General features: G+C 43.4%; 1 protein-coding gene across 5 annotated transcripts in view; it reads left to right on the top strand.

The window, feature by feature from the left end:
- Window positions 1–14258, top strand: part of LOC110535499 (phospholipid phosphatase-related protein type 5) — a 104362-nt gene that overhangs the window by 48469 nt on the left and 41635 nt on the right. For all 5 annotated transcript variants that reach the window (XM_021620529.2, XM_021620526.2, XM_021620530.2 and 2 more), the window contains one exon: window positions 8973–9105. In XM_021620529.2, coding sequence (XP_021476204.1) covers window positions 8973–9105 — 133 coding nt within the window. The remainder of the gene's footprint in view (window positions 1–8972; window positions 9106–14258) is intronic.

Below are 14258 nucleotides of genomic sequence, written 5' to 3'. Positions count from 1 at the left end.
TGTGCTTTACTAAAAAGCTCTAATTTGTTCTCATCTGTCCACAGGACATTCTCCCAGAAGGATTTTCTCATGCTCCGGTGTGTTTTTGCAAATTGCAGTCTGCTTTTATTATGTCTCTCTACCGTATAACCCCCTTTCATTGAGTCGACGACGGATGGTGCTAGTTGAAACTGTCGTACTTTGTGTCCGAAGGTCAACTTGAATCTATGTGGCAGTTGATGAAAGTGCTTTCTACACCATTCGAACAAGGATTAAGCTAACATTTAGTAAATTATTCGGATTTGTTTGTCTTGTTCAACTGCAAACCAAAGACATACATACATGGATACCAAAATATGTTTTAATTTCAACAGTTTTCTGGAAGAAATGTTGCATTATTTGAACAAAGTGCAAGGGTGCCAATATTTTTTTGCAATGACTGAATAAATAGAATAAATGCTAGGATCAAACCAAACTCTACATTATTTCAAAGATGTGACAATTTTTACTTCATGTGTGCTTTTTAATGCCTGTTGTAGGCAGTGGGTGTTATTGCCTTGATGATGACAGATTGTTAAGTAGATAACAGACAGCAATGATTCAATACCATTGGATAAAACTATCCCACTGTCCAAAGGTGGTTAATATCAGACCAGGGTTCAAATACTATTTCAGGTATTTCAATTACTTTTCAATACATTTCAAAACAAGTATTCAGACAACCTTTATAAAAAAACAAGTAGTTAAATAGTAAAATGCATTTGGAAATAAAATTGGAACGTATTTGAAAATACTCAAATACACTGACTCAAATACACTCCAATGCATTTAACCCATGTATTTGAAAATAGTATTTGAAATAAGTATTTTAAAATACTTTCAAATACAATTTTGGTCGACTATTTTTTTTTTTTTACAAAACGAACATTCAAATACTCAAGTTAAAGTACTTGTTTGGGGCCTTGAATTTGAAAAGACTCAAATACACAGAAAAATGTATTTAAATAACAAATGCATGTATTTCAACCCAGGTCTCGTTGATACCAGTTCAGGTCAGTATTTTCTATCCTCATTAATCAGATTCTTTACTATACCCCCTTAAAGAGATATTTTGAAGCAAACAAAATAAACATGAGACAGTGAAGCACATAAAGAATGTTGATTAGGTGGCGTAGTTGGCCTTGAGAGCAGTACAATGTGTGTAACCTAGATGTAACCGATTCTGGTAGTGCTAGGCCTAAGTAATACCCCGGGCTGTTTTGTTCCCCTGAGAGGAGGAGGAGGAGCAGGAGGAGGAGGATGAAGGCTCTTTATCACTGTATTCTCAACTGGGACCTGATACAGCAGGCCTTAGCTTTTTCCTCCTCCTTTCTTTCTTTCTTTCTTTCTTTATTTCTTTCTTTCTTTCTTTCTTTCTTTCTTTTTCTCTGTCCCTCTCTCCCTCACTCTCTCCCTGCACCAGAGTAGTGTTAAATAAATCACTCATGGCAGCAGCACCTGTGCTAGGGGGGCAACAGTACAACCCTAAGCTCCGGTGTTGAACCCTTTCACTCCCTGGCGGCCCGGCGGCCCATTCAGTCCTGGACTCCCTGACAGGTCCTGCTGCATCTGTGTGGCCAGTGAAGCAGAAACAGCAACCTGGGAACCTGTGTGTGTGCGTGTCTACGTGTGAACGTGCGTGTGTGGTCTTTGGAGCCACAAGGTTGCAGATTTAAAAGGACAGTGTGAGATTTTTTGAAATCAAGCACTTTTTCTACTTACCTAGAGTCAGATAAATTCATGGATTTCATTTTTATGTCTCTGTGTGCAGTTTGAAGGTAGTGTAGTTTTGCGGTCCATTGCTAATTAGCAGTAGCACAATGGCTGGAATCTACCGAAAAAGATTGGAAATGTATTTATATCTATTTAAAAAGTGATGTTCCCAATTTAAATAGGACTACAATGATAGCAAACCAAACACTGCAAACCCATCTACTAGGGATCTAACAAAATACTGATATGCATTATCCCCTGTTCAAATGTTTAAGATATGTGTGTCTGCGGAACCCAAAATATATCCAAATGTAGCATGCATATGTCAGAAAATTGATTCAAATGTTACGAATCGCCAGTTCACTAAAATGTTTTGCTCATATTACTTTCTTACTTAGTTTCTGAAAATGCTTCTCATCTTTTATGACAACTGATGCTTCCTCTCCTTCAGTGTCAAGCTGAGCATGTAACTGTGTTGACAATCTTTGATCTACTCATCATTTTGCATGCTGAGCTAATTCAAACTGCACGCTGTGCGCAACTTTGTGCGCTGACCAACGAGAGGTAGGCCTATATCTGATCTTGCACATCTGCGAGTCACCTACAGGATTCAGATCTTTGTTAAATGGCTTGCGCAATATAAGGCTTTATTTTATTTATTTATTTTTTAATTCACCTTTATTTAACCAGGCAGGCAAGTTGAGAAGAAGTTATCATTTACAATTGTGACTTGGCCAAGATAAAGCAAAGCAGGTAGACACATACAACAACACAGAGTTACACATGGAGTAAAACAAACATACAGTCAATAATACAGTAGAAAAATAAGTCTATATACAATGTGAGCAAATGAGGTGAGATAAGGGAGGTAAAGGCAAAAAAAGGCCATGGTGGCGAAGTAAATACAATATAGCAAGTAAAACACTGGAATGGTAGATTTGCAGTGGAAGAATGTGCGAAGTAGAAATATAAATAATGGGGTGCAAAGGAGCAAAATATATAAATAAATAAATACAATAGGGGAAGAGGTAGGCTATATTATAGATGGGCTATCTACAGGTACAGTGATCTGTGAGCTGCTCTGACAGCTGGTGCTTAAAGCTAGTGAGGGAGATAAGTGTTTCCAGTTTCAGAGATTTTTGTAGTTTGTTCCAATCATTGGCAGCAGAGAACTGGAAGGAGAGGCGGCCAAAGGAAGAATTGGTTTTGGGGGTGACCAGAGAGATATACCTGCTGGAGCGCGTGCTACATGTGGGTGCTGCTATGGTGCCCAGCGAGCTGAGATAAGGGGGGACCTAGCAGGGTCTTGTAGATGACCTGGAGCCTGTGGGTTTGGCGACGAGTATGAAGCGAGGGCCAGCCAACGAGAGCGTACAGGTCTCGTTGGCTGGTGGGTAGTATATGTATATGGGAAACCAGATTGCATAGTGCAGAAGGTGCGGTGGGATTCGAAATGTTAGGTAATCTGTTTGTTGACTTGGCTTTCAAAGACCTTTGAAAGGCAGGGTAGGATAGATATAGGTCTGTAGCAGTTTGGGTCAAGAGTGTCCCCCCCTTTGAAGAGGGGGATGACCGCAGCTGCTTTCCAATCATTGGGAATCTCAGATGACACAAATGAGAGGTTGAACAGGCTAGTAAAAGGGGTTGCAACATTTTCGGAAGATAATTTTTAGAAAGAAAGGGTCCAGATTGTCTAGCCCGGCTGATTTGTAGGGGTCCAGATTTTGCAGCTCTTTCAGAACATCAGCTGACTGGATTTGGGAGAAGGAGAAATGGGGAAGGTTTGGGCGAATTGCTGTGGGGGGTACAGTGCTGTTGACCGGGGTAGGGGTAGCCAGATGGAAAGCATGGCCTGCCGTAGAGAAATGTTTATTGAAATTCTCAATTATAGTGGATTTATCGGTGGTGACAGAGTTTCCTATCCTCAGTGCAGTGGGCAGCTGGGAGGTGTTCTTATTCTCCATGGACTTTACGGTGTACCAGAACTTTTTTGAGTTTGTGTTGCAGGAAGCAGATTTAATGCTTGATAAAGCTAGCCTTGGCTTTTCTAACTGCCTGTGTATATTGTTATTGCATATCACGGGGGCTGTCCGATGCTAATGCAGAACCAAGGGCTATATCTTTTCCTGGTTCTACATTTCTTGAATGGGGCATGCTTATTTAAGATGGTGAGGAAGGCATTTAAAAAAAATAACCAGGCATCCTCTACTGACGGGATGAGGTCAATATCCTTCCAGGATACCCGGGCCAGGTAGATTAGAAAGGCCTGCTCGCTGAAGTGTTTCAGGGAGCGTTTGACAGTGATGAGTGGAGGTCGCTTGACCGCTGACCCATTACGGATGCAGGCAATGAGGCAGTGATCGCTGAGATCTTGGTTGAAAACAGCAGCGGTGTATTTAGAGGGCAAGTTGGTTAGGATGATATCTATGAGGGTGCCCGTGTTTACGGCTTTGGGGTGGTACCTGGTAGGTTCATTGATAATTTGTGTGAGATTGAGGTTATCAAGCTTAGATTGTAGGATGGCTGGGGTGTTAAGCATGTTCCAGTTTAGGTCACCTAGCGGCACGAGCTTTGAAGATAGATGGGGGGCAATCAGTTCACAAATGGTGTCCAGAGCACAGCTGGGGGCAGAGGGTGGTCTATAGCAGGCGGCAACGGTGAGAGACTTGTTTTTAGAGAGGTGGATTTTTCAAAGTAGAAGTTCAAATTGTTTGGATACAGACCTGGATAGTAGGACAGAACTCTGCAGGCTCTCTCTACAGTAGATTGCAACACCACCCCCTTTGGCCATTCTATCTTGTCTGAAAATGTTGTCGTTAGGGATGGAGATTTCAGAGTTTTTGGTGGTCTTCCTAAGCCAGGGTTCAGACACGGCTAGGACATCCGGGTTGGCAGTGTGCTAAAGCAGTGAATAAAACAAACTTAGGGAGGAGGCTTCTAATGTTAATATGCATGAAACCAAGGCTATTACGGTTACAGAAGTCATCAAAAGAGCGCCTGGGGTATAGGAGTGGAGCTAGGCACTGCAGGGCCTGGATTCACCTCTACATCACCAGAGGAACAGAGGAGGAGTAGGATAAGGGTACGGCTAAAATATGAGAATTGGTCTTCTAGGACGTCCGGAACAGAGAGTAAAAGGAGGTTTCTGGGGGCGATAAAATAGCATCAAGGTATAATGTACAGACAAAGTTATGGTAGGATGTGAATACAGTGGAGGTAAACCTAGGCATTGAGTGATGATGAGAGAGATATTGTCTCTAGAAACATCATTGAAACCAGGTGATGTCATCGCATGTGTGGGTGGTGGAACTGAAAGGTTGGATAATGTATAATGAGCAGGGCTAGAGGCTCTACAGTGAAATAAACAAATAAACACTAACCAGAACAGCAATGGACAAGGCATATTGACATTAAGGAGAGGCATGCTTAGCCGAGTGATCATAAGGGTCCAGTGAGTAGTGAGGTTGGTTGGGGTCATGGCGATTCAGAAAGATAGCCGGACCATGGGTAGCAAGCTAGCAGAAGACGGAGGAGGTCTGTTTTTAGCCACCTTGTGCATTTCCGTCGGTAGATCTGTGGGGTTCCGCGTGGTAGAGGGGACCAATCCAATTGGCAAAATAGATATAGTTATAGTGACCCAAGAAAATTGTCCCATAGACCTATTCAGACAGCAGCCGATAAGACAGCTAACGATTAGCGGGCCGCAGATGGGCGTTCAGGTAACGTCGCGACGGAGGGGCCAGTTGGATAACTCCCACGGGCAGATAACGTCGGTAGTCCAGTCGTGATAGTCCCCTTGGGGCTCCGCGTCAGCAGTAAAACGAGTCCGGATAGGTGATTGTAGCCCAGGAGTGGCTGATGGAACTCTTCAGCTGGCTAGCTCCGGAATAATTCATGTTTGCTCCGGGACCGACGTAAGCCAATATTCACTCGGATAGCAGCTAGCTGCAAGATCCAGGTATAAATGTCCAGAGCTTGCGGTAGAAATCCGGGGATATGGAGAGAAATAGGTCCGGTATTCTCTGATCTGAGTCGCGTTGTACAAAACTGGTGATATATTTTTGAGCTAAAGGATAGCTGATGACCACCAATCGTGGTTAGCTGAATACTAACATTAGCCAGTAAACTGGCTAGCTTCTGGCTAGCTTCTGGCTAACTTCTGGCTAGCTTCTGGCCAACTTCTGGCTAGCTTCTATTGTGCATTTCAGATTTGAGGTGAGTAATACTGTTTATTTTTTATTGGTGAGGCTGGTTGCAGGAGAGTGTTTTAAAGTTGAGATTTTTAGAAAAAAAATAATATAAAAGATATGCGAAGAAAATATGTAAATATATATATATATACACAGGACACGACAAGATGAGGACAAAGGACGTCTGACTGCTATTCCATCTTGGGAAAGAAATATAGTTGACTTTATTTAATAAAAATGTTTGTAATTTCATTATCTCTTTGTCTCCCTCTTTGTTACGAGCTGGTTCGTAACAGTAAGGTTAAAATAGTTAGTTAGTTATTTGTTGATTGACAAACAATGTAATTTGCTAGGTTATCAATATCAGACTTTTATTAGCCAACGAAACCTGCAAGACACAAATATAATCTGGCTATACCTGCTGATTCTTAGGCAAAATTGTGAGTGAGCGCACTCCCTTGGCTGAGAAGCAACCCCACACATGAATGTTCTCAGGATGCTTTACTGTTGGCATGACACAGGACTGATGGTAGCGCTCACCTTGTCTTCTCCGGACAAGCTTTTTTACGGATGCCCCAAACAATCGGAAAGGGGATTCATCAGAGAAAATGACTTTACCCCAGTCCTCAGCAGTCCAATCCCTGTACCTTTTGAACAATATCAGTCTGTCCCTGATGTTTTTCCTGGAGAGAAGTAGCTTCTTTGCTGCCATTCTTGACACCAGGCCACCAGGCCAGATGCACTCACACCTGCCTGCTGCCATTCCTGAGCAAGCTCTGTACTGGTGGTGTCCCGACCCCGCAGCTGAATCAATTTTAGGAGCCGGTCCTCACAACAATTGAACCGCTCTCGCTGAAGTGCTTGATGATCCGATAAATGGTTGATTTAGGTGCAATCATACTGACAGCAATATCCTTGCCCATGAAGCCCTTTTTGTGCAAAGCAATGATGACGGCACGTTTCCTTCCAGGTAACCATGGTTGACAGAAGAAGAACAATGATTCCAAGAACCACCCTCCTTTTGAAGCTTCCAGTCTGTTATTCGAACTCAATCATCATGACAGAGTGATCTCCAGCCTTGTCCTCGTCAACACTCACACCTGTGTTAACAGGAGAATCACTGACATGATGTCAGCTGGTCTTTTTGTGGCAGGGCTGAAATGCAGTGGACATGCATTTTTGGGGATTCAGTTAATTTGCATGGCAAAGAGGGACTTTGCAATTAATTGCAATTCATCTGATCACTCTTCATAACATTCTGGAGTATATGCAAATTGCCATCATACAAACTGAGGCGGCAGACTTGGTGAAAATGAACATTTGTGTCATTCTCAAAACTTTTGGCCACGACTGTACTCTAAATTTTGAGATCTAGTTGTGCTAGATATTAATTAGTAATGTCACTGACAAATATTGGTAGAGTACTAGCTCAAACAGTTTTAATTTGCAAAAATCTGCAAAAATGTGAAATGTATTAGTGGTTGATTTCAGATCAAAAGTGGGTGGACAAAAAGCAAACATTGCCCCCCCCCAAAAAAACAAATGGGGTGGTAGATGCCCATTTTCTCTTATGGCTCAGCTCAGGTGCCTAATTATACCATAGACATACATCATACATCAGATCCAGCTCAGAGAGGCCAAGCTCATGAGCTCCATCAGTAGTAGATTTGAATTTAGAATGAAAAATGTATGTGTTTATGCAACAAATGTTAATGCCTGAAATAGTATCGTATCGCATTGAACCAAATCGCATCGATTTGCTCTCTAATCAAATGGAATTGCACCAAATCGTTTCAAACTAAAACGTATCTTTCCTGTATCCTATTGGAGCCCATGCACCTAGATACGTATCAAATCATCTTGAAAGGGAAATATGCATATCCCTACCATCTACAGTATTTAATGAGTTTAGATCTCTATATCTCTCTTTCTCTTCCTCCTCTTCGCTCTCTCTCTTCCTCTTCTCTCTTTCTTACTCTCTCTAGCTTCCTCTTCCCTCTCTCTCTCTCTCTCTCTCTCTCTCTCTATCTAGCTTCCTCTTCCCTCTCTCTCTCTCTAGCTTCCTCTTCCCTCTCTCTCTCTCTCTCTCTCTCTCTAGCTTCCTCTTCCCTCTCTCTCTCTAGCTTTCTCTCGCTCTCTCTCTCTCTCTCTCTCTCTCTCTTTCTCTCTCTAGCTTCCTCTTCTCTCTCTGGCTTCCTCTTCTCTCCCTCTCTCTGGCTTCCTCTTCTCTCCCTCTCTCTCTCTCTCTCTCTCTGCTCTCGCCCTCCTCACCGTCTGTCACCAATGGCAACTGCAAATGTGATTATAATTATACAGTTTTACTCCTCTGTAAATGTTAACAGCTCAAGGATATCACTTTTTTAGAATAACCTCTCATCCCAACCCATGGATTGAAGAACCAGGCATCGACAGGAATTATCTTTATGCCTTTAAGCTATACTGTAAATTCCACCAATGAAACATACATGCTATCATTTGTTTTTGTTTTTAACAGTGTTGGAATCATATTATTACACCCACTCTAGATCATCAGTGTTGAATTAGGGGTATTTTGTATAACTTACAACACCCACTGGGTTGTAATTCTGTTGATAATCAAGTGTACTGTGTCAAGCTCTGGCTTTAAATAGGAATTCACCTTCTGCTCACCTTTTAACCCCAATGACCACACACACAAGCACACTCACATGCACTCACGCACACATGAACACACAGACACACCAAGACACGTGCATGCACGCACGCCCAAGCACATACACAGACGCAGTAGAGCCCTCCTCTCTTTCAATATGTTTTCTGTCAATACCACTGGTGCCTTGCAGATGTCAGCCATTTAGAAGTGTACATAGTCTCTCAGAGAGATTATGATGCTGTTTTGTTGTGTTTGTGTGTTTGTATGTGCGTCTGTGCGTGTGTGCGTGTGTGTGTTGGGAGTTACAGTATGGATGGATTTACCGACTAAACCATATTTGATTCATGATTCAACACTTAGAAGAATATACTCATTTATTTATCATCCGTTTGTCTTATCTGTTCCCCTTTCTTTTCTAGATCATGATCTCAGAGACCGTCCTGTTCTTGATACAATACTCGTCCAAAGAGCTGGACAGTCAGGAGAAGACCATGCTGACAGGAGACTGCTGCTACCTCAACCCTCTGGTGCGCAGGACCTTTCGCTTTCTGGGTACGTCATACAGAGTAAATATTATCGAAACATTAGCCAACTTTGTGGTTCAGTTGACAATTGTGCAATGACAAGGTTGTACTTCGGATAAAAGCCTCTGCTTAATGACACATATTGCATATATGAAATTCTCTCTGTCTTGTCCTTGAAAACTAGCTCCTTATGTCCAGTGTCTCCTCGCACAGAAACGCACACTGTCACTTGCCCTGAGGGGAAAGAATGGGATCCTTTGGAAAGGAATGGTACAGTACTGTATGTAGTCTCCTCGCCTATGCTCTCACGCAAACGTTCCTATTTTAGATAAGGCTACAGAAACCAAGAGGATTATCACCCTGATCCCCAAGGGAATACTCCTCCCTCCCTCTCTCACTCTTTCCTGTTAAATTTTCAATTTACACCACAATTCCTCTCACTTTAACAATTCCTTAATGTTAGGAGCTTTCAGTCGCAGCTAAACCTCCCTTTACTCACTATACACAATATGTATGAATTAATGTTGCTCTAAATTACATCTACAGTTGAAGTCTGAAGTTTACATACTCTTAGGTTGGTGTCATTAAATCTTGTTTTTCAACCACTCCACACATTTCTTATTTTTACTTTATTTTTTTTATTTTACCTTTATTTAACCAAGTAGGCAAGTTGAGAACAAGTTCTCATTTACAATTGCGACCTGGCCAAGATAAAGCAAAGCAGTTCGACAGATACAACAACACAGAGTTACACATGGAGTAAAACAAACATACAGTCAATAATAAAGTATAAACAAGTCTATATACAATGTGAGCAAATGAGGTGAGAAGGGAGGTAAAGGCAAAAAAGGCCTTGGTGGCAAGGTAAATACAATATAGCAAGTAAAACACTGGAATGGTAGTTTTGCAATGGAAGAATGTGCAAAGTAGAAATAAAAATAATGGGGTGCAAAGGAGCAAAATAAATAAATAAATTAAATACAGTTGGGAAAGAGGTAGTTGATAGGGCTAAATTATAGGTGGGCTATGTACAGGTGCAGTAATCTGTGAGCTGCTCTGACAGTTGGTGCTTAAAGCTAGTGAGGGAGATAAGTGTTTCCAGTTTCAGAGATTTTTGTAGTTCGTTCCAGTCATTGGCAGCAGAGAACTGGAAAGAGAGGCGGCCAAAGAAAGAATTGGTTTTGGGGGTGACTAGAGAGATATACCTGCTGGAGCGTGTGCTACAGGTGGGAGATGCTATGGTGACCAGCGAGCTGAGATAAGGGGGGACTTTACCTAGCAGGGTCTTGTAGATGACATGGAGCCAGTGGGTTTGGCGACGAGTATGAAGCGAGGGCCAGCCAACGAGAGCGTACAGGTCGCAATGGTGGGTAGTATATGGGGCTTTGGTGACAAAACGGATTGCACTGTGATAGACTGCATCCAATTTGTTGAGTAGGGTATTGGAGGCTATTTTGTAAATTACATCGCCAAAGTCGAGGATTGGTAGGATGGTCAGTTTTACAAGGGTATGTTTGGCAGCATGAGTGAAGGATGCTTTGTTGCGAAATAGGAAGCCAATTCTAGATTTAACTTTGGATTGGAGATGTTTGATATGGGTCTGGAAGGAGAGTTTACAGTCTAACCAGACACCTAAGTATTTGTAGTTGTCCACGTATTCTAAGTCAGATCCGTCCAGAGTAGTGATGTTGGACAGGCGGGTAGGTACAGGTAGCGATCGGTTGAAGAGCATGCATTTAGTTTTACTTGTATTTAAGAGCAATTGGAGGCCACGGAAGGAGAGTTGTATGGCATTGAAGCTTGCCTGGAGGGTTGTTAACACAGTGTCCAAAGAAGGGCCGGAAGTATACAGAATGGTGTCGTCTGCGTAGAGGTGGATCAGAGACTCACCAGCAGCAAGAGCGACCTCATTGATGTATACAGAGAAGAGAGTTGGTCCAAGAATTGAACCCTGTGGCACCCCCATAGAGACTGCCAGAGGTCCGGACAACAGACCCTCCGATTTGACACACTGAACTCTATCAGAGAAGTAGTTGGTGAACCAGGCGAGGCAATCATTTGAGAAACCAAGGCTGTTGAGTCTGCCGATGAGGATGTGGTGATTGACAGAGTCGAAAGCCTTGGCCAGATCAATGAATACGGCTGCACAGTAATGTTTCTTATCGATGGCGGCTAAGATATCGTTTAGGACCTTGAGCGTGGCTGAGGTGCACCCATGACCAGCTCTGAAACCAGATTGCATAGCAGAGAAGGTATGGTGAGATTCAAAATGGTCGGTAATCTGTTTGTTGACTTGGCATTCGAAGACCTTAGAAAGGCATGGTAGGATAGATATAGGTCTGTAGCAGTTTGGGTCAAGAGTGTCCCCCCCTTTGAAGAGGGGGATGACCGCAGCTGCTTTCCAATCTTTGGGAATCTCAGACGACACGAAAGAGAGGTTGAACAGGCTAGTAATAGGGGTGGCAACAATTTTGGCAGATACTTTTAGAAAGAAAGGGTCCAGATTGTCTAGTCCGGCTGATTTGTAGGGGTCCAGATTTTGCAGCTCTTTCAGAACATCAGCTGAATGGATTTGGGAGAAGGAGAAATGGGGAAGGCTTGGGCGAGTTGCTGTTGGGGGTGCAGTGCTGTTGACAGGGGTAGGAGTAGCCAGGTGGAAAGCATGGCCAGCAGTAGAAAAATGCTTATTGAAATTTTCAATTATGGTGGATTTATCAGTGGTGACAGTGTTTCCTATCTTCAGTGCAGTGGGCAGCTGGGAGGAGGTGTTCTTATTCTCCATGGACTTTACAGTGTCCCAGAACTTTTTTGAGTTAGTGTTGCAAGAAGCAAATTTCTGCTTGAAAAAGCTAGCCTTGGCTTTTCTAACTGCCTGTGTATAATGGTTTCTAGCTTCCCTGAACAGCTGCATATCACGGGGGCTGTTCGATGCTAATGCAGAACGCCATAGGATGTTTTTGTGTTGGTTAAGGGCAGTCAGGTCTGGGGAGAACCAAGGTCTATATCTGTTCCTGGTTCTAAATTTCTTGAATGGGGCATGTTTATTTAAGATGGTTAGGAAGGCATTTTTAAAAAATATCCAGGCATCCTCTACTGACGGGATGAGGTCAATATCCTTCCAGGATACCCCGGCCAGGTCGATTAGAAAGGCCTGCTCGCTGAAGTGTTTCAGGGAGCGTTTTACAGTGATGAGAGGAGGTCGTTTGACCGCTGACCCATTACGGATGCAGGCAATGAGGCAGTGATCGCTGAGATCTTGGTTGAAGACAGCAGAGGTGTATTTAGAGGGGAAGTTGGTTAGGATGATATCTATGAGGGTGCCCATGTTTAAGGCTTTGGGGAGGTACCTGGTAGGTTCATTGATAATTTGTGTGAGATTGAGGGCATCAAGTTTAGATTGTAGGATGGCTGGGGTGTTAAGCATGTTCCAGTTTAGGTCGCCTAGCAGCACGAGCTCTGAAGATAGATGGGGGGCAATCAGTTCACATATGGTGTCCAGAGCACAGCTGGGGGCAGAGGGTGGTCTATAGCAGGCGGCAACGGTGAGAGACTTGTTTTTAGAGAGGTGGATTTTTAAAAGTAGAAGTTCAAATTGTTTGGGTACAGACCTGGATAGTAGGACAGAACTCTGCAGGCTATCTTTGCAGTAGATTGCAACACCGCCCCCTTTGGCAGTTCTATCTTGTCTGAAAATGTTGTAGTTTGGAATTAAAATGTCTGAATTTTTGGTGGTCTTTCTAAGCCAGGATTCAGACACAGCTAGAACATCCGGGTTGGCAGAGTGTGCTAAAGCAGTGAATAGAACAAACTTAGGGAGGAGGCTTCTAATGTTAACATGCATGAAACCAAGGCTATTACGGTTACAGAAGTCGTCAAAAGAGAGCGCCTGGGGAGTAGGAGTGGAGCTAGGCACTGCAGGGCCTGGATTCACCTCTACATCGCCAGAGGAACATAGGAGGAGTAGAATAAGGGTGCGACTAAAAGCAATAAGAATTGGTTGTCTAGAACGTCTGGAACAGAGAGTAAAAGGAGGTTTCTGGGGGCGATAAAATAGCATCAAGGTATAATGTACAGACAAAGGTAAGGTAGGATGTGAATACAGTGGAGGTAAACCTAGGTATTGAGTGATGAAGAGAGAGATATTGTCTCTAGAAACATCATTGAAACCAGGAGATGTCATTGCATGTGTGGGTGGTGGAACTAATAGGTTGGATAAGGTATAGTGAGCAGGACTAGAGGCTCTACAGTGAAATAAGCCAATAAACACTAACCAGAACAGCAATGGACAAGACATATTGACATTAAGGAGAGGCATGCTTAGTCGAGTGATCAAAAGGGTCCAGTGAGTGGAGAGGTTGGTTGAGGGTCACGGCGATTTAGACAGCTAGCCAAGCCAACCGGTAGCAAGCTAGCATAGGATGGAGTCTGTTGTTAGCCACCTCTTGCGTTCGGTCAGTAGATTAGTGGGGTTCCGTGAGGTAGAGGGGATTAATCCAAATCACACAACAACAACAAAAATAAGAACAATAGATATAGTTATAGAGGCCCGAGAAGAAAACATAATAATAATAAAAATAAATAAATTGTCCGATTGTCTATTCAGATAGCAGCCGGTAAGACAGCTAACGGTTAGCGGGCCGCAGATGGGCGTTCAGGTAACGTCGCGACAGAGGAGCCAGCCGGATCTCCTTCAGGTAGATAACGTCGGCAGTCCAGTTGTGAAGGCCCGGTGGGGCTCCGCGTAGGCAGTGAAACGGGTCCGGATAGGTGACTGCAGCCCAGGAGTGAATGATGGAACTCAGGAGTGATTGACGGAGCTGGCTAGCACCGGAACAATCGATGTTTGCTCCGGAATCGACGAAAGCCGACTGTCACACGGATAGCAGCTAGCTAGCTGTGAGATCCGGGTATGAATGTCCAGAGAGCAGTTGAAATCCAGGGACATGGAGAGAAAAATTGGTCCGGTATGTTCCGTTCCGAGCCGCGCTGCGCCGTACAAAACTGGCGATAGATTTTCGAGCTAAAGGATAGCTGATGACCACAAACCGTGGTTAGCTGAATACTAACGATTTGCCAGTAAAGAAGCTAACTAGCTTCTGATTAGCTTCTGGATTAGCTTCAGGGCTAGCTCCTGGCTAGCTTCTGGCTAGTTTCTGGCTAGCTTCATGGAGTTTCTGGCTA

The sequence above is a fragment of the Oncorhynchus mykiss genome, chromosome 11 (genome assembly GCF_013265735.2).
Source record: "Oncorhynchus mykiss isolate Arlee chromosome 11, USDA_OmykA_1.1, whole genome shotgun sequence".
NCBI lineage: Eukaryota > Metazoa > Chordata > Actinopteri > Salmoniformes > Salmonidae > Oncorhynchus > Oncorhynchus mykiss.
The sequence above is the reverse complement of the archived record's forward strand: the minus strand, read 5'-3'. Positions and strand labels throughout refer to the sequence as shown.